Genomic DNA, 20,963 nt, shown 5'->3' on the forward strand with positions numbered 1-20,963 from the left:
CGTTTACTCCCGTTTACTCCGTTTACTCCGTTTACTCCGGTTACTCCGGTCACTCCGGTCACTCCGGTCACACCGGTCACTCCGGTTACTCCGGTCGGGACGCTCGGCCGGCGGTTTACCTTGTAGTCGTGTGACGGAGGAAGGCCTTTAGCCCCGGTGACTCTGACGGCTCCACCGTCTACACCTGAACACACAATTAACCCGGCCCAGCCAGAGAAACAAACATACATTTTAGTTTAGTTTAGTCAAAGTACAGGTGTAAATCGTCAGTGTTATACAAAAAATATATAATCTTTTGGTATATATATATATATATATATATATATATATATATATTAGGGGTGTAACGATACACTAATCTCAAGATAACGATACGATATTATAGCAGTATTTTTTTAACAACCTTGAATGAGGAACATATGACTGGAAAAAATTATTTTATTTGAAAGACACAAAATACAAAACAATGCTGTGCATTTGTCCTATTGTTACAGTTTGTAATGCTTTATAAGTGTTTAAGTTTTAAAGAGAAAGCCAGGCCAACCATTTTCCACAAACTGAACTAAAAGTAAATGTCAGGTTTGCATTATGCATCTTCAGTTTCATACAAGTACAAATATTTTGCCACAAACGGAATAGTTTCTCTCATGTATGATTTGACTTTTTTCTTTTCCAGAAATGTAACAACTAAAATTAAATAAATAAATAAAAGTAAATAAATACATACAATTTTACATCATAAAAAAGATTGATTCATGCTCACCTTATAAGTGTAAGAGGAGATTTATTTTTGTTAAGAAGGTTATTTTGGTAATTCAGGGTTGATTATTTTATAAATATATTCTTTATATTCTGATGTAAATCAGGGAATATAATGACACTAGTCAGTTTATCTGTAGTGATTAGTCTGTTTTAGATTGGGCGGAGTGATACGCCACAGTACGGCACTAGGTGCTGTGTTGATGTTCTAAAATCCTACACTGTTGAGGGACATTAAAGTACACTGGAACTCAGCAGAAGTTGTCCCCGTGTTTATCCTACTCACGACCTGAAAAAGGTTTAATTTAATAAGGTAAGGCTTAACTCTACACCAGCCTTACATAAGTAAAGGTTCAGAGCTCAAAACCTGCAAGAGTTCCGTGATCGGGACCGCAAAACGGTACTAGTTTCTTCTGAGCGGAGTCAGATTTTGGTCACCGGGTCGAGGCGCGGTCGTTACTAGTCAACACAATAGATTAATATTAATAACCCAATATCGCGATACACTTTGTCACCTCCACGACACGTATCGTGACGTTTTTGTATCGCAAAATTTCATGGTACGATATATTGTTACACCCCTTTATATAGAGATATATATATATATATACATATATATACACAATTTTAACTAAAAACCAAGGACCAAAAGGTGTAAACTGAAGCCTAAGCTTATGACGCCTACGCTAGGAATGGGTGATATTTTACCGTTCCCCACGGTAAGAATTTGTCATCTTGCTGTAAAAATAATACATTCTCGTTGATGACGATTATCGATTACGTGTTTGTGTAACAAACATGTCGGATCTGAGAATGAGGAGCTTGAGTCGTTACAGTTTTGCATTTAATTGGTTTTTATCAATTCAATTTAATTGGTGTAGTTTAGTAGCATTTAGTATCTTTTAGAGCAGTGTTTTGGCTCCAAAGACTGAATGTGGTGATAGATTTATAGTTACAAAGGTGGAGTTGAATTGGTATTTTTTTTATCGCCATTTTTATCGTTATCGGGATAAATGCCAGAAATTCTCGTGATACATTTTTTAGTCCATACCGCCCATCCCTAGCCTACGCTTTTCACAAAAAAAAAAGTTTTTATAAACTAGTGCATTTAGGATTTAGAGAATTAATATATTATGTCATGGGTGGGACCAGTCCACTTAAAAGATCAGCATGACGAGAAAGAAGACTCTAGAAGTCTCCAGACATCAGTTTGATGGTGGAAAGTGTCACCAAACGGGCTTCTGGACCCGTGACGGCGCTGGCCTTGAACACACGGGAGATGTTAGTGTCCCTCGTCCCCCCCTCCATCGTCCCCCCCCTGACACCCGCCTGAGAACAGGACAGCGCTGCTCACCCCTGGGTGAACCGGGCCGCGGACTCGTCCGGCCACTCGTCTTCTTCTTCACTTTCCCCCTCGCTCATGTCTAAAGATAAACCGCTGGCGACAGAGACGGGTCGTCCCCCGGTCAAACAGCCCTCCACAGTTCAGCCAGGCTCAATTAGACTAAAATATTTACATTTGCAGCAACAGCAGCAGCTCAGAGTTCAAGTCCCGCTTAAACACATCGCAGTTCAGTCCAAAGAGCTGTTTACTGGGATTTGAGGGAAACTGTTTTTGTTTTACATCATGAAACGGTTTCATATTGTTGGAGGTTCTGTTTGTGTGTCAACGTAGTTTTACAATTAATCTTTACGACCTAAAACAATCACATTATCCTCAAACGTCAGCTTTTAAAACAAGAACTGATGAAAAATCAACTAGTAGTTCAGGTGTTGCTGGTTAACTATGATGAGTAGTCCGACTGGTGAAGGAAGGAAGGAAGGAAGGAAGGAAGGAAGGAAGGAAGGAAGGAAGGAAGGAAGGAAGGAAGGAAGGAAGGAAGGAAGGAAGGAAGGAAGGAAGGAAGGAAGGAAGGAAGGAAGGAAGGAAGGAAGGAAGGGAGGAAAGTAAGGAAAAAAGAAGGAAGGAAGGGAGGAAACAAGGAAAGAATGTACGAGGGGAGAAAAGAAAGAAGGAAAGGAGTAAAGAAGGAAGGAATGGAGAAAAGAAGGAAGGAAGGAAGGAAGGGAGGAAAGTAAGGAAAAAAGAAGGAAGGAAGGGAGGAAACAAGGAAAGAATGTACGAGGGGAGAAAAGAAAGAAAGGAGTAACGAAGGAAGGAAGGAAGGAAGGGGAGGAAAGAAGGAAGGAAGGGAAAAAAGAAGGAAGGAATAAGGACGGAAGGAAGAAAGGAAGGAAGGAGAGCAGGAGGAAGGAAGGAAGGAAGGAAGGAAGGAAGGAAGGAAGGAAGGAAAGGAAAAGAGAAGGAAGGAAGGGAGAAAAGAAGGAAGGAAAGAAGGAAGGAAGGGAGAAAAGAAGGAAGGAAGGAAGGAAGGAAAAAAGAAGGAAGGAAGGAAGGAAGGGAGGAAACAAGGAAGGAAAGAAGGAAAGGAGTAAGGAAGGAAGGAAGGAAGGAAGGAAGGAAGGAAGGAAGGAAGGAAGGAAGGAAGGAAGGAAGGAAGGAAGGAAGGAAGGAAGGAAGGAAGGAAGGAGGGAAGGAAGGAAGGAAGGAAGGAAGGAAGGAAGGAAGGAAGGAAGGAAGGAAGGAAGGAAGGAAGGAAGGAAGGAAGGAAGGAAGGAAGGAAGGAAGGGAATGTTAAGCCTCTTGGTCAGTAAATGAGTAGGCCTGTTTTGAAAAAATCGATTCTCATATTAATTCCTAAAAATCGATTAATATGTCTAAAGATCAATTTTTGTTTTCATCATTACAACTTTTGGTATTTTTTTTTGTTTATGCCAAAAAAAGGAAAGTTTTGTTGGCGACAAGAATAACTGGTGCAATGTTTTTGCCTTTAAATATGTTTAAAGGTATGAAAACATTCAGGTTTTCAGTTATAATTACATAAATTGTCTATTTTTCATTACTTTATATACTGTCTTGGGGTTACATTTGTATAAAATTCTAAAAACCAAATTCTCAAAAAATGTGTTAAAAAATAAAACTGCTGCCTGGATCTGTTTGGTAATTCTGACCCACATGATGTTTCTGAAAGCAGTTTCTATCAGCATTCTGGGAGCTGATTGTTCCTTACAGCATCATTAGCTGCAATACTTGCTGTTGAATCTCAATATAATACTAGTATTCATATGTAGTATCAGTATTTATACGTGTGCAACAGCTCAAAAAACAGTTTTATTAACAGTAACCCAAATCAATATCGGAATCGAATCGGATCAAATCAAATCTTGATAATCGACTCTGAATCTTAAGAATCAGAATCGAATCGATTCTTGACATTTGAATGGATCCCCAGCCCTATAAATGAGCATCATTTAACCCTCCGGGTCAAGGAAGGAGGAAGGGAAGAAGGGAGGAAAGAAGGGTGGAAGGAAGAAGAGAAGGAAGGAAGGGAGAAGAGAAGGAAGGAAGGGAGAAAAGGAGGAAGGAAGGAAATAATGAAGGAAGGAAGAAGAGAAGGAAGGGAGAAAAGGAAGGAAAGAAAGAAGGAAGGAAGGAAGGAAGGAAGGAAGGAAGGAAGGAAGGAAGGAAGGAAGGAAGGAAGGAAGGAAGGAAGAAGAGGAGGAAAGGAGAAAATAAGGAAGGAAAGAAGGAAGGAAGTAAGGGAGAAAAGAAGGAAGGAAGGAAGGAAGGAAGGAAGGAAGGAAGGAAGGAAGGAAGGAAGGAAGGAAGGAAGGAAGGAAGGAAGGAAAGAAGGAAAGAAGGAAGGGAGAAAAGAAGGAAGGAAGGAAATAAGGAAGGAATGGAGCAAAGAAGGAAGGAAGGAAAGAAGGGAGGAAAGAAGGAAGGAAAGAATGAAGGAAGAAGAGAAGGAAGGGAGAAAATAAGGAAGGAATGGAGAAAAGAAGGAAGGAAGGAAAGAAGGAAATAAGGAAGGAATGGAGAAAAGAAGGAAGGAAGGAAAGAAGGAAATAAGGAAGGAATGGAGAAAAGAAGGAAGGAAGGAAGGAAGGAAGGAAGGAAGGGAGGGAGAAAAAGAAGGAAGTAAGGAAAGAAGGGAGGAAAGAAGGAAGGAAGGAAGGAAGGAAGGAAGGAAGGAAGGAAGGAAGGAAGGAAGGAAGGAAGGAAGGAAGGAAGGAAGGAAGGAAGGAAGGAAGGAAGGAAGGAAGGAAGGAAGGAAGGAAGGAAGGAAGGAAGGAAGGAAGGGCGAAAACAAGATCAAACCATCTCAGACCGGTTCCTTTAACCCGACAATGAGCCAACTGTACCCAAAGGTTCCCGACAGTCACCAGATCTCAGTCCAGGGGAGGGGACCGTGTCTTCAGGTCAGTATGGACCAAATGTCAGGGGAATGTTTCCAGCACCTCAATGACTTTACAGGCTTGAGAAGGCCTGGTGGTCTGCTGGTGGAGCTGGAGGAGGTGGAGGAGCTGGAGGAGGTTCTGAGGAGGTTCTGAGGAGGGCAGGTCTGGTGATCTTTGCTCACACTGTGACCCTTCACCAGATAAGGAGCAGAGAGTTGACAGATGGACGCATTTAAAGAATACCAAACTGTCCCACTAGCGAAAGTCCGGTTGGACTTTCCCAAGCCCTGAGATGGACTGATAATCTGTGAACTCCCAGTGAACCCGGTGAACTCTTGCCTTTCACCTGAAGACAGCTGGACAGTTTCCAATCAGTGAGATACAAAACCCCTCAGAAGGTCACTCTTGCTCGGCCTTAACCCTACCCACCGTCACCGGGGGGTCGAGGGTTCAGAGAGGTCCAAAACCTCACTTGGAAAGAAGAGAGGACCAGAACTCCTCCAGAACCATGAGACACTGATGAAGTCATCTACTGAGGGTTCCTGGTGAAGGAAGCATCTACTGAGGGTTGAAGGAGACATCTAAGGAGGGATGAAAGAAACCTCTGAGGGTTGAAGGGAACTTTTAAGGAGGGTTGAAGAGAACCTTTTGAGAGGGTTGAAGGATACATCTAAGGAGGGTTGAAGGGAACCTTTTAAGAGGGTTGAAGGAAACCTCTAAGGAGAGTTGAAGGAGACATCTGAGGAGAGTTGAAGGAGACATCGAAGGAGGGTTAAATGGAACCTTTTAGGAGGGCTTGAGGAAACTTCTAAGGAAGGTTAAATGAAACATCTAAGGAGGGTTGAAGGAAACTTCTAAAGAGGGTTAAAGGGAACCTCTAAAGCCTGAATTAAGGTTCTGCGTCACACCGACGCAGAGCACACGCCGCAGCCGTGACGCCGTATTGAACCCTTCGGACTTCTCCGTCTCTCCATTTGGTCGCGGTGCAGTACCCCCCGCAGCCGCTAGTTAGCGATCTTTTTCTGAATGGTTTATCCGACTTTTTCCAGTCACAGTGAATCAAAGAGATAAGGACAACTATTGTGCAAAAAACCAAAACAAAAGAAATCACATATAAACGAAGAAAAGAGCCCTGAAAGTTCACTACTGCTTCAAACCGGAAACCGGAAATGCGTTGCTACCAAGTGAACCAATCACAGCCCTCTCCGTCTGCGTGTGGTCTCCGTCGCCTCGACGCGTAGTTATAATTTTCGGGAGGTGCACGTCGGTGACGGTGTCAGTGACGGCGTGTGTTCTGCGTTGACGCGTACCACACGCCGTAGGCACGGAGTCGTTTAGACGCAGAACCATAACTCAAGCTTTAGGAGGGTTGAAGGAGACATCTAAAGAGGGTTAAAGGAAACCTCCAGGAGCTTGTTTGTTTTATTCGTCTCATTAGCGGTCGTGGTACCGCGGTTCCTGGTGGACGTAGAGACCGGAGCGTCGTGTCCTGAACTCTGGAACAGCAGCTGATTTCAGGATGAACCCGTCGGTTCTTCCATGAGACGTCTCGGTGCAGAACTGGGCCGGTTCCAGGTTGAATATCCCAAACATTTACACAAACACCAGAGATTTGCAGCCATATTTACTCAAGCGGGGCACGGGGGGAGCGGGGGGGTCTGGGAACGCAGGCGCGTCCTCTCCGAGGACTCCTGCATTAATTACAGCAGGAGGTGGAGCCGACACACTTATCAGAGGGGAGTTCAGCAGCCGCCGCCGGAGCTTCTGGAGGTTCTGGGGTTCACGTGGAGGTTAGCTGCTAGCGCTGATGGATCCTTGTTTAGTTCCCTGAAGGAGCAGCTGATACGGAGGTTCAGCGGAGGGTGACGGGTCGGGCCGGGGTGAACCACGGCGCCGATGTTTAAGGTCACCAGAGGACTCGGGCAGGGTTGTGAAAGCACCGGGTTCAGCGTGTGTGTGACTACATTTACATGCAGTCAAAATTCGGGTTATTGCTAAAATTCCGGTTACTGAAACATTGGGAATATTCTGTATACATGGTAATTAATCATTTGGGATATCTGGATCAAACCAGCGAAGCGCGGAGAACATGATGACGCAATTAGCGTCATTTCCGCTTCTTCTTCCTGTATCCAAATTCAAATCAAATCCTGCTTCACGCAACTTTTCGCTCACCTTCTTGTAAATCTGGTTATTCCGGTACTTTCTACCGTCTACAAATACAGAAATGTTCATATCCTTCATTACATTTATGAAGTGAAAACAAATTCCTGTTCCGTTTGATGGGGATATTCCGTTTGGCGTTTACATGAATACATATATATATATACATATATATATGTATATATACATATATATATATATATATATATATATATATATATATATATATATATATGTATATATACATATATATATGTATATATATATGTGTGTGTGTGTGTGTATATATGTGTGTGTGTGTGTGTGTGTGTGTGTGTGTATATATGTGTATATGTGTGTGTATGTGTATGTGTGTATATGTGTGTGTGTGTGTGTGTGTGTGTGTGTGTGTGTGTGTGTGTGTGTGTGTGTGTGTGTGTGTGTGTGTGTGTGTGTGTGAAGTGAGAAAAAATAAGTTTTGTGTCCTGAAGATGCCCTAGATTCTCAAAACACGGCCTTAGTTTTTAGTCAGCCGCGCACCTGCTGTTTATCATAGCAAATGCCTGTTTTTCTGTGAGGAAGGGCCTGGTTCGCACGGGATTTTGGGTCCCGTGGGAGCCGAAACTTGTTTTGAGAGCTTGCGGACGGGGGGGCGAATAGGCCTTTTCCCCCCCTCCGCAAGGTGCTGAGGGAAAGGTATAAAAGACAGGGAAACCGGAAGTATAGCCAGAGTCGGCCGTGGGTACTGGCAAAACGCCCGGCGTTGGGTTTTTCCTTGGCTTATTCTTAACCGGACTGCCTTGGCTCTCCAGTTCCGTGTCGAGGTAAGAAGGCCTGTTTAACCCTTTCACCTGTGTGTGATGATTGCAACTGTGTTGATTGCCACTGTTTTGCGGGGGATAGCTTGTAGCGTAATCCTAGCAAACGAGTGATATTGTGTGTACTGCCGAGTTGTGGGAGGGGTAATTCGACACTTACCCTAACAAACGGGTAGTTTTGTGGATGTCTTCTATGTAATGCTTGCTTTTTTGCTAATAAATGTATTCATATCTTATAGCAAAGGCGAGTGTGTGTGTGATTCATTTTGGGTACAGCCGACCACTCTAGAACCTATTTGAGATTTCTCCCAAAACAGTGTGTGTGGCTATGTGTGTGTATGTGTGCATGTATGAATATATATATATATATATATATATATATATATATATATATATATATGTGTGTGTGTGTGTGTGTGTGTGAGCGTGTATATGTATGTGTGGCTATGCGTGTGTATGTGTGCATGTATGAATATATATATATTAGGGGTGTAACGGTATTTGTATTCGTCCCGTCCCGTCACGGTACGGGGGTCACGGTTCGGTTCACGCAGTCATAGGGCGAATACGTCTGACTGAGTTAAAAAAAAAAAAAAAAAAAAAAATCAATCATCGTTTTTTTTCCCCCTTATAAATATCAACAGTCACGTTCCATTACAGACCTAAATGTGTGCTAGTCTGTGCATATCAATAAATATATGTGCAATTCATATATCATCATAAATTGTAGGCTATAATTCTTAATTTACAACTGTCCTGAACGCATCAGGGCCGTGTGCCAACGCGGATTGGCTGTAAAGCCTGATTTATGGTTCTGCGTTAAATCGACGCAGAGCATACGCCGTAGGGTACGGCGCAGTCTACGGCGAGGTTATGCGGCGACGCGCAACCTTCGCCGTAGGCGCTGCGTTGGTGTAACGCGGTACCATAAATCAGCCTTAACAGTCACAGTGAAGGAGATTAGCGCTAAAGTTTAAAAGAGGACTACATTTGTACAAAGTTTTGAATGTTACCCCGTTTTCCACGTTACCTGGATTATTTTGGGTTATGGAAGAGTCAACTACCGTTGGTGAGTCAGTGTAACCTTCATAAATAATTTATTTATCAGTTTCTTGACCAGCTGCCTATTTTAATGAGCTTGTGTTGTTGTGAACGAGACCGCCGAGTCTATTCTCTGTTATAGAGCTCAAAAATTATGTTATAGACCGCTGTGTCTATATCTATCTAAATAGATTGTGTAATTTAGACCAGTTATGTTTTTTTTGTATTTAAATTGTATCAAAGAATGAACTGAGTCAGTCCGTGACTACCTGAGTTTTCAGAGCCATGTGATTGACAGCTGTCAGGCCTGTGTGTGTGTGTGTGTGTGTGTGTGTGTGTGTGTGTGTGTGTGTGTGTGTGTTCTTCTGAACAAGTTTGTGACTTTACTCTGCTTTCTGCAGTATAGGCCTATAGGCTTGGCTCAATAAAAGTGAGAATAAATGTAGTTTGATGGGTAGGATGATGTTGTTGAATGTTAAAATGACTATCATAAGGCCCATGGAGAATGCTCCGCCCCCAGACGGCTCTGCCCATATGCAGCAGTAGAGGAGCCGGGTTCAAGTATTTATTAAAAGTGCTCGAGCCTCGTTACAATGTCCCATCCCGCGCTCACATAAACCAGTCCGTGGTAAAATTAAAAACACTAATGCACAAGTTAAATGTTTTATTCTATTTATTTTACACTTTAATAAGAGATGCTTTTTAGTTTTGTAGCCAATTGAACAAACTTTAACTTTCAAATGCTATGATCAAAATAAAGGAAGAAAAAACTCGTCTTATACATTTGGGACTTTTTGTATTTTTTTTCCCGTTGTACCGAACCCGTACCGAACCGTGACTTGTGTGTACCGTGACACCCCTAATATATATATATATATATATATATATATATATATATATATATATATATATATATATATATATATATATATGTGTGTGTGTGTGTGTGTGTGTATGTGTTTATATATGTGTATATGTGTGTGTGTGTGTGTGTGTGTGTGTGTATATGTGTGTGTGTGCGTGTATATGTGTGTGTGTGTGTGTGTGTGTGTGTATATGTGTGTGTGTGCGTGTATATGTGTGTGTGCGTGAGTGTGTGTATATGTCTATGTGGCTATGTGTATGTATGTGTGTGTGTGTGTGTGCGCACGTACCGGGTACTTCCTGGATCTCCACCTGGCTGAAGTCGCAGATGACGTCGGGCAGCAGGTAACGCCGCGGGTCTCCGATCTCGTACACCAGCTGCTCCGCCACCGTGCCGAAGGAGACGAGGCCGCCGGTCTTGGGAGGTTTGGAGAGGACGAAGGAGCCGTCGCCGGAACATTCCACCACGGGGAAGCCCATGTTGTCCCTGGCAACGGATCGGTCCTGTCAGAGATCGGGTTATGGTTGCCGAGGAGCGAGATCGTCACACGACCCAAGACGTCCGAGCGAAGCAACGCCGTGACACGTTTTCTACGATTGTACCTAGGACGGAATATCAAGGTTCTGGGCAGGGCCACTGGGCGGGGCCACTGGGAGGGGCCACTGGGAGGGGCCACTGGGAGGGGCTACTGGGAGGGGCCACTGGGCGGGGCCGAGAATAAAGTCATCAATTAGCAGATTAAACCCCGAACTCATGATTTAGTGAATAGTTTAAATAACGTTTATACACCTGCTCAAACACCAACTTTATCAATGACTTACAGGAATTTGATCCAATGTTAGTTTTCAAAATTCAAAGTTCTGACTTTACAAACTTTTGTGAAAACTTGAAGTTCAGAAATAAACTGTGGGGTTGCTGGTGGCCTGGGTTCCGGGTTCTTCCTTGTCGGCCTCTGGTCTCGCGGGTGGCGGGGTTGCCCCCCCTCTCCCCCACTATAGATACACTTCAGGTGGAGATTTGATAGGATAATCTCACACACATATATATATATATATATATATATATATATATATATATATATATATATATATATATATATATATACATACATACATGCACACACACACACACATAGCCACACATACATATACACGCTCACACATAAACAGCCACTCAGTCATTTACATATACACACACACACACATACACACACATAGCCACACACACACATACACAGCCACACAAACATATTCATACACATATACACACACACACACACACACAACCACATAAACATGTACATACACACGTATATATATTAAATATACTAATAATGCACATATATATGCCTTAGGTTTTTACTGGCATGGTATCAACCATTAATATGTGTGCAGACAAGGTAGAAAAAAAAAAAGAAAAAAACTGAAATTCAAAACGTTTTCAAAAAGAACAGCCGGTCCAGGACCCCCATGTCTCCCCTGGTCCTCCAGGGGAGACCAGGACCCCCCAGTCCTCCAGGACCCCCCGGTGCCGAGACTCACCAGTCAGGAACTTTGTCCCAGTCGGTGAAGATTCCTCCGGTGCTCTGAGCGCCGCATTCGATCAGGTGACCTGCAAGACTGAAGAGACAGACGTCCCGGTGGGTCCTCATGTGTTCATGTGTTCATGTGTTCATTCATGTGTGTATTCATGTGTCCATGTTTTCATGTGTTCATGTGTGTATTCATGTGTCCATGTTTTCATGTGTGTGTTCATGTGTGTTCATGTGTGTATTCATGTGTTCATGTGTGTTCATGTGTTCATGTGTGTGTTCATGTGTGTTCATGTGTGTATTCACGTGTGTGTTGTGTTCATGTGTGTATTCACGTGTTCATGTGTGTTCATGTGTGTTCATGTGTTCATGTGTGTGTTCATGTGTCCATGTTTTCATGTGTGTATTCATGTGTCCATGTTTTCATGTGTTCATTCATGTGTGTATTCATGTGTTCATGTATTCATGTGTGTGTTCATGTGTGTATTCATGTGTTCATGTGTGTGTTCATGTGTGTATTCATGTGTCCATGTTTTCATGTGTTCATTCATGTGTGTATTCATGTGTTCATGTATTCATGTGTGTGTTCATGTGTGTATTCATGTGTTCATGTGTGTGTTCATGTGTGTATTCATGTGTTCATGTATTCATGTGTGTATTCATGTGTGTGTTGTGTTCATGTGTGTTCATGTGTTCATGTGTGTGTTCATGTGTGTATTCATGTGTTCATGTGTGTTCATGTGTTCATGTGTGTGTTCATGTGTGTGTTCATGTGTGTATTCATGTGTTCATGTGTTCATGTGTGTGTTCATGTGTTCATGTGTGTGTACATGTGTGTATTCATGTGTTCATGTGTGTTCATGTGTTCATGTGTGTGTTCATGTGTGTGTTCATGTGTGTGTTCATGTGTGTGTTCATGTGTGTATTCATGTATTCATGTGTTCATGTGTGTGTTCATGTGTGTGTTCATGTGTGTGTTCATGTGTTCATGTGTGTATTCATGTGTTCATGTGTTCATGTGTGTATTCATGTGTCCATGTGTTCATGTGTTCATGTGTGTGTTCATGTGTGTATTCATGTGTGTTCATGTGTTCATGTGTGTGTTCATGTGTGTGTTCATGTGTTCATGTTTTCATGTGTTCATGTGTGTATTCATGTGTTCATGTGTGTATTCATGTGTTCATGTGTTCATGTGTGTATTCATGTGTTCATGTGTGTATTCATGTGTGTTCATGTGTTCATGTGTGTGTTCATGTGTGTGTTCATGTGTTCATGTTTTCATGTGTTCATGTGTGTATTCATGTGTTCATGTGTGTATTCATGTGTTCATGTGTTCATGTGTGTGTTGTGTTCATGTGTGTGTTCATGTATTCATGTGTGTGTTGTGTTCATGTGTATTCATGTGTTCATGTGTGTATTCATGTGTTCATGTGTGTATTCATGTGTTCATGTGTGTGTTGTGTTCATGTGTGTGTTTTGTTCATGTGTGTATTCATGTGTTCATGTGTGTATTCATGTGTTCATGTGTGTGTTCATGTGTTCATGTGTGTGTTGTGTTCATGTGTGTGTTTTGTTCATGTGTGTATTCATGTGTTCATGTGTGTATTCATGTGTTCATGTGTGTGTTGTGTTCATGTGTGTGTTTTGTTCATGTGTGTATTCATGTATTCATGTGTGTATTCATGTGTTCATGTGTGTATTCATGTGTTCATGTGTGTGTTGTGTTCATGTGTGTGTTGTGTTCATGTGTGTGTTTTGTTCATGTGTGTATTCATGTGTTCATGTGTGTATTCATGTGTTCATGTGTGTGTTGTGTTCATGTGTGTGTTTTGTTCATGTGTGTATTCATGTATTCATGTGTGTGTTCATGTGTTCATGTGTGTATTCATGTGTTCATGTGTTCATGTGTGTGTTCATGTGTTCATGTGTTCATGTGTGTGTTCATGTGTTCATGTGTGTGTTCATGTGTGTATTCATGTGTTCATGTGTGGGTTCATGTGTGTTCATGTGTCATGTATTCATGTGTTCATGTGTGTATTCATGTATTCATGTGTGTATTCATGTGTTCATGTGTGTATTCATGTGTTCATGTGTGTATTCATGTGTTCATGTGTGTATTCATGTATTCATGTGTTCATGTGTCCATGTGTGTATTCATGTATTCATGTGTTCATGTGTTCATACCTCCCAGCTGCCAGCAGGTCGTAGTCACGTCTCGTCCAACCAAACTGTAGAAACAAACAGACGTGTCAGAACCAGAACCAACGCACGGTCCCCGGTACCCTGGCCCCCCCTAGGTCCGGTCCCCGGTCATCCGGTCCCCCCAGGTCCGGTCCCCCCCGGTCCGCTGCCCCCCCCCCCAGACCTACGGAGTGCATGAGGGGCCCCAGGGCCACGGCGCTGTCAACGCAGCGTCCCGTCACCACCACGTCAGCACCGCCGTCCAGGCAGCGGCGGATCGGCTCAGCCCTGAAGAGAGACAGAGGTCAGAGGTCAGAGGAGGCAGGAGACACACAAACACCTGGACCCCCCCCAGTCCGTACCCCAGATAAGCGTTCATGCTGTGCAGCGTCTTGGGCAGCGGCTGCTTCCCCTCACCGTCGGCCATCTTTACCTCCGACAGGCTGCTCCTCTGAGGACATGAGGACATGAGGACACGAGGATATGAGGATATGAGGACACAAGGATACGAGGATATGAGGACATGAGGACACAAGGACATGAGGATATGAGGATATGAGGACACAAGGATACGAGGATATGAGGACATGAGGATATAAGGACACAAGGAAACAAGGACACCAGGATATGAGGACACAAGACGAGGACACGAGGATATGAAGATATGAAGACACAAAGACACAAGAACACGAGGAACCAAGGACACGAAGACACAAGGATATGAGGACATGAGGACACAAGGATATCAGGATACGAGGATGCGAGGATATGAGGACACAAGGACACGAGGAAACAAGGACACAAGGATATGAGGACACAAGGACACAAGACGAGGACACGAGGATATGAGGACACAAGGACACGAGGAAACAAGGACATGAGGACAAGTCCGAAACTCCTTAGTGTGTACGATCGATGCTAAAAAGTGTGTGTGTGTGTGTCTGTGTGTCTGTGTGTGTGTGTGTGTGTGTGTGTGTGTATGTGTGTATGTGTGTGTGTGTGTGTGTGTGTGTGTGTGTGTGTGTGTGCGTCATACGTGGGGGACAAGGTCGTCTCCCGTCACCACGGCGACCTTCAGGTCAAGTCCAGCCTTCTTCACCACTTCCCGTATGGCCTCGGCGCAGGCCAGCGGGTTCACGCCGCCCGCGTTGCTGACCACGCGGATTCCTGTCAGGGGGGCGGAGTCAGCATTGTCATGGAAACAGAGACCCGTCAATCACCGGCCGCTCCACGGCGCTGAGCTCACCTTTCTTGTGGATGTCGTTGATGAACGGAGCCAGAGCCAGCTGCACGAAGTCCGGAGCGTAGCCCATGTTCTGAGGAGGAGACACCGGTGAGAAACACCGCCCTCTGCTGGCGGAGAGCCGCTAGGGCTGGGCCATATGGACCAAAAGTCATATCTCGATATTTTCTAGCTGAATGGCGATACTCGATATATATCGATATTTTTTATGTGCCATAATTGGGGTTTCCCCCAAAGCATTATAGCATAGCATCTCTGTTAGCATCTCTGTTAGCTTCATTTTTTCTGAGGTAAACCCTTAAAAAAACAGTCAGTTTTAATACAAAACCTCGTGCCAAATGTCACACAGGTTCCTTTATTAACAGAGGTCTGCACAATATCAAAATGTATAAAACAAATGAAATAAAAATAAACTGCCTGCATATATAGAATAAAAATGCTTCTTGAATAAAATAAAACAAATATCCCTTTCCTGCAAAACAATTAAATTAAAATACACTGTGCAATTAATACAATGTAGACAGTAACAGGCAGACTTTTCCACTGAGGTTGACAGATGTGCAAATAACAAAACATTTGTGCAAATCTCAAATAAAACATTCAAGTCAATTTGTCACAAAATCATATATTTTTTTTAAATCGATATAAATTATATTGTCTCGTACCATATCACGTTTGAAAATATATCGATATATATTAAAATCTTGATATATCACCCAGCCCTAAGAGCCGCCACTGCAGCAGAGACGACACCGCCCTCTGCTGGCGGAGAGCTGCAGCTGAGGTTGTATTTGTCTGACTTTCAGTCCCAGTTACAATCCTCCCACTACCCCTACTTTTCATCCCTACCCCTAAATTTTGCGTGTCCCCGTGAGGGTAGTGGTGTCCCAATTCCTCTTTGCATGTAGGGGGAGTGCGGAAAACGAGGGTAGTGTGTATATGTGTAATCTGTCCCTACGGATCGAGGATTTTCAGATGCTGACTAGCTGACCTAGGGCCAGAAAAGATTTCCCAGAATGCTTTTCGTTGTCATTTGCAGACTGAATCAAAAAAAAAACATGGTGGACATTTCTTATTTTTTTGTGAATAAAATCAATATTTTGAGTTAGTTTCTGCATAAAAATGCGTTTTGATTACATTTCTAGCGAGAAATATATATTTTACTTTCATAATATTCACTCAGTGAATGTACATAATCACTCATTTGCCCGTTGTTGCGAAGTCTTTTTCCAACCTCGCCAGAATAAAGGCTGATTTATGTTTCCACGTTACACCAACGCAGAGCCTACGGCGTAGGTTACGCGGCGACGCGCGTTGTACACCGTACCCTACGCCGTAGGCTCTGCGTCGATTTAACGTGGAACCATAAATCAGCTCCGGAGCAGGCAGGCACAAATCCCGAAATTTTCGGAGCAAATTTCTTAACAGGCGTAGCTACAACTGTTAGATTTCATCTATTAAACCAACATTTATCTTCCTAAATGATTTATTTCAGCCAGCGGTGATTCTCCACAGAGCTGCAGGTTTCTCCCCGGGACGACGGCGCAGGTTGACCCGGCGATCACGTCTGTACTCCGGCTGATGCTGCTCCGAGCCGGCGGCTCTTCTCCTAAACGTCGGATCAAATTTCTTAACAGGCGTTATTTGGATAAACTGAGCCCAGGTTGGGGATCTTAACGGTTACTTTTACGCCTTAAAAAATATTAAAACTTAATAAAGTGGCATATTAACAGTGCTACAGCTGAAATTAAAACAGCTTTTATCTCTGGGCTTCCTGATATGGTGCGACGTATGTGCAAACGTAACTACGCAGTCGCTTACGTACCCGAACGTAAACCACGCAGTGACGTAGCAAGCAAAATTTAGGGGTAGTGCTGCAAAGTAGGGGTAGGGGGAGTATTGGGACAGGCCCCTGGGAAGATTACAAGTGCCCTTAAATCTGTGGCTTCTTTTTTAGGGGTAGTGGTAGAAAGTAGGGGGTGTATTGGGATTGGCCCTCAGTCTCACGATCATTAATTCAATTCAGTTTTATTTATATAGCGTCTATTACAACAGAAGTTGTCTCCAGGATCTTTCCAGAGACCCAGAACATGAGCCCCCATCAATTATCACATAAACATAACATAAACAGTGGCAGGTAAAAACCTTGAGCCAAACAAAACAATCACATCACTTTGATCATGTTTTTAATAAGATATAAGATCAGAAACATGCATAAACACTCACAAAAGTAAAAAAAAGAAAAAAGTTTTAAATAGATAAAAACTTTTTTTCAACGTAGGTACTGAAGTTTCTGTGTATTTGGACCAACGGGTCCAGCTGAAGTGGAGTTCTGCAGCTAACAACACCGCCCTCTGCTGGCGGAGAGATGCAACTGCAGCAACTTGTGATAATAATTTAGCGGACCTACTGTATCATGAAAAACAGGTTTTTTTCTTGCTTTAACATATATAAAGTGGTCTCCCTTCAGCCTGCCAACTCAGAGAAGGAGGAAAGTAACCAGATTCTGCAGTGTCTGTACAGCCGCCCGGATGATCCGTCCAGTGTCATGTAGATCAGACATTAAGGTAGCAGATAAAAAAAAAAACGAGCGGCAAAATAAGGAGCAAATATTTAAGCTGTACTGTATCTAGTGTTGTATGTTCACAACACTTCCAAAACGATGTGGGGAGAGGGGCGGCCACGCCCACTTAGGAGACAGGAAGTGAGGTCAGAGAGGCGGCCACGCCCACTTAGGAGACAGGAAGTGGATACCATTTCATACCATTGGCAGTAACGGTAATGTGTTATCTTCTGTATAGAGGATCTTTGGTTAGGACAGACAACACGCAGGTGCGGCCCGGCGGACACTCACGGGCGCCTTGCTCTTGGCGGCGGTGAGCAGAGACATGGTGATCTCACTGAGGTAGTCGAAGACCAGGAAGTCCAGCTTCCCGCCGTAGACCAGCTGGGGCACTGGGGGGACATGCAGATGCGTTACCATGGAGACCAGAAAAGCCATGCAAGTTCAATGCTATTAAAGCACTTTAAACTTTAAATCAAAGCACTTTGTTTTTTCATATAAAATAAACACATTTTTATGCAGTTTAGAAGTTTTGGGGCTTTTTTTTGGCTCCTGCGCTGCTGAAATCAGGGCGTCCCTGATTTCTATTTCTGAAAGGTGGCAACCTAGCCTTAGTGATTAGTTTTAAGTAAAGTTCCATTTCTTTCTGGAAAACATAAAAGCAAGCTTGGAATGAGCTACAACACATACTCAACTTGAAATATTTACCTTCTCTTAACATGTTCAAACATATGTTCAAATCATTTTTCACAGAACAATGTCCTTGTTTTTAATCAAGTGTCATTCTTTACATTACAAATCATGTTTTAATAGCAGAAAAAAAGGCTGCATTTCCACGTACGGTGCGGGTCGCCGCGTCCCCTACGCCGTAGGTCTGCGTCGGTGTAACGGGGAACCATAAATCAGCCTTCAGTCGCGCTGTGAGCCTGAACCTGCAGCCCGTCAGCTCATCAGGAGGAGAGGTTAAAGAGCGGGGCTGCCAGTTGTTCATTGCTGGTTCGTTTTGTTAACTCTGAGCTTTGTTGGTTGGTTTGTTAGTTTGCCTGTGGTTTTGTTCTGCGCAGTGCCGACCCAATCAGAAACGGTACAGATATTTTGGGATTTTTTTATATATATATATAAAAATACATGACTTCACACAATACACGCGCTGGGTGACGCCTCCGCTCCGACGTCGTTGCTACGGCAACCCGTCAGATCAGTCAATGATGTGGCCCAGTCTGAACAGAGCCAGATCCGATATGGACAATTGCTAAAAACAGTGTGGACAGTCAGCCCTGAAAATCGGATATGAGAAGGAATCAGATATGAATCAGATTTGCCTGCAGTCTGAACGCGGCCCTAGTTTATCGGAATGTGTCCCGAAGCCCTGCAACAATCCATTATGTGGATTCGATTTGCCTTGACTTGATGTGCAGGGGAACCAATGAGGGGTTTGGAATCCGCCCACTGAGTTTGACGAGTGAAACTGACAGTTTTACATTTACATTTCATGATTCAGCGACAGGAAATCATTAATTAAATGTGTCATTAATTAATTAAATGCAGTTTTACATTTCATGATTCACACGCACCACGAAATCATTAATTAAATGTGTCATTAATTAATTAAATGCTGAAATAATAAATATATATTTTTACTTAAAATGAATTGTATTTTAATTAATTAATGACATATTTCATTTCTAATTTTAATTAATTAATGACACATTTAATTATTTAATGATATATTTCATTGCCATTTTAATTAATTAATGATGTATTTATTTATTTAATTTTGGCACAAAAAATCCTCCATATTGCTGCGTGTGAATCATGAAATGTAAAACTGTCAGAATTGTATTTTAATTAATTAATGACATATTTAATTCTAATTTTAATCAATTAATGACACATTTAATTAATTAATTATATATTTCATTCCAATTTCAATTAATTAATGATGTATTTATTTATTTAATTTTGGCACAAAAAATCCTCCATAGACCAGGACTCCCTGGCAGAAGAGATATTGTATCTCAATGGGACTTTCCTGGATTAATAAAGGATGAAAAAATTAAAAAAAAAGCAATGTACTCTTATGAATATGAAATTTGGCAAGAAATAAAACAGATTTATCAAAAAGTAACATTTTCCTTCTTTCGTAGGGAAACAAATAGGGCTGTTCGATTAATCGATTTTAAATTGTAATCGCGATTATGTAATTAGAACGATGTTAAAACGTGAAACTCGTAAAATCGATTTTTCACTTTTTTTTTTTTTTTTTTAATTTACCTTGTCTGCACACATATTAATGATTGATGGAAATACCTCTCAATACCTGCAACAAGTGCCCCATCGGAGAGGCTCTTTAGTGTAGGAGGGGGCGTTGTAACATGCCACCGGGTAGACCGGCTCGTGTTCCTTGCAAAAAACTTGAAAATGTGAATAGCAACTGTAATGACTGACATTACACACCTCTACCTCCTTCATGGGTTGCATTATTATTTAGCATGCAAAGACCCAGTTTAGTTTAATTAGAAAATGTCTTGTTTTATTTAATTGGAAATATAACTTACTGTATGTTTGCAAGTGCTGATTTTTTTTTCAGAGATAAAACTTTATATTTTATTAGATTTTTTAAAACTTTTTTTCAACTTATTTTACAGAGTTTTGCACTTTATTCATTCATTTTTGGTTTAATAAGAGCAACGTTTGCACTTAAAGCCCAATGGGGCAAATGTTCAATAAAAAAACTGCATATTTGAAATCATTTCTTTGCCTTTTGTCAATTCACAAAGTAATCGTAATCGTAATCGAAAATCGGATTTTGAGAGAAAAAAAATCGAGATTTTATTTTTGGGCAAAATCGAACAGCCCTAGAAACAAACAATGGAAACCTAAAACAACATTTTCCCAGCTGAGCTCCAGTCTCACCCATGGATGTTATGATATTATAATAATGCCAAGTTCAATTTGTCCTCGGAAGTCTGAATTTCCCAGGTCCCAGTCGCAATTTTCAACTGGAACGCCCCTCAAAGTGGGATTTCCTACTGGGAAAGTGGGAGAAGCTTCACCACCCCCGAGTTACCATTCCCAGTTCCCAGTTCCGATTTCCGAGGTAAATGGAACGCGGGGGCATATCTCACCCGAGGCCGCGGTGTCGCCCCAGAACCCGGAGGCGCAGCCGATCCGCACCGGTTTGGTTCCGGCCGAGCATGAGTAGACCCGGTCCGGGTTCGGGCCCGGACCCCCGCGGGCCCGGGACAGGCGCGCCACCGCCGTGCGTGCACGAGCAGACATCGTTAGTGAAGTTTCTGTAAAAACTCTGAAGAAAACTCTGCAAAAACTCGCCCGGGGGGTGAAGGTGGCGGTGCTCCTGCGAGAACCGTCCGGCGAACAACGAGGAGAAACGTTCCGCCACCTTTCACCCACTTACAGCGGAGCAACAGTTGCTTGTTTTTTTGTTTTTTTTCCAAACTTTATTCAACAAAATTCTGTATACAGGACTGTCTCAGAAAATTAGAATATTGTGATAAAGTTCTTTATTTTCTGTAATGCAATTAAAAAAACAAAAATGTCACACATTCTGGATTCAT

General features: G+C 42.5%; 1 protein-coding gene across 1 annotated transcript in view; it reads right to left on the reverse strand.

Annotated features, from left to right (window-relative positions):
• LOC133420388 (uncharacterized) overlaps nt 1-20,747 on the reverse strand; it is a 49,864-nt gene extending 29,117 nt beyond the window's left edge. Inside the window, exons 1-10 of the mRNA XM_061710077.1 lie at nt 20,514-20,747; nt 17,677-17,777; nt 14,826-14,895; nt 14,616-14,746; nt 13,942-14,030; nt 13,768-13,867; nt 13,583-13,626; nt 11,409-11,486; nt 10,157-10,353; nt 120-184 (exon numbers count right to left, since the gene is read on the reverse strand). Coding sequence (XP_061566061.1) covers nt 120-184; nt 10,157-10,353; nt 11,409-11,486; nt 13,583-13,626; nt 13,768-13,867; nt 13,942-14,030; nt 14,616-14,746; nt 14,826-14,895; nt 17,677-17,777; nt 20,514-20,667 — 1,029 coding nt within the window. The 5' untranslated portion in view covers nt 20,668-20,747. The remainder of the gene's footprint in view (nt 1-119; nt 185-10,156; nt 10,354-11,408; nt 11,487-13,582; nt 13,627-13,767; nt 13,868-13,941; nt 14,031-14,615; nt 14,747-14,825; nt 14,896-17,676; nt 17,778-20,513) is intronic.
• Nucleotides 20,748-20,963: the final 216 nt, after the last annotated feature.

Source organism: Cololabis saira, chromosome 20 (assembly GCF_033807715.1).
Source record: "Cololabis saira isolate AMF1-May2022 chromosome 20, fColSai1.1, whole genome shotgun sequence".
Taxonomy (NCBI): Eukaryota; Metazoa; Chordata; class Actinopteri; order Beloniformes; family Belonidae; genus Cololabis; species Cololabis saira.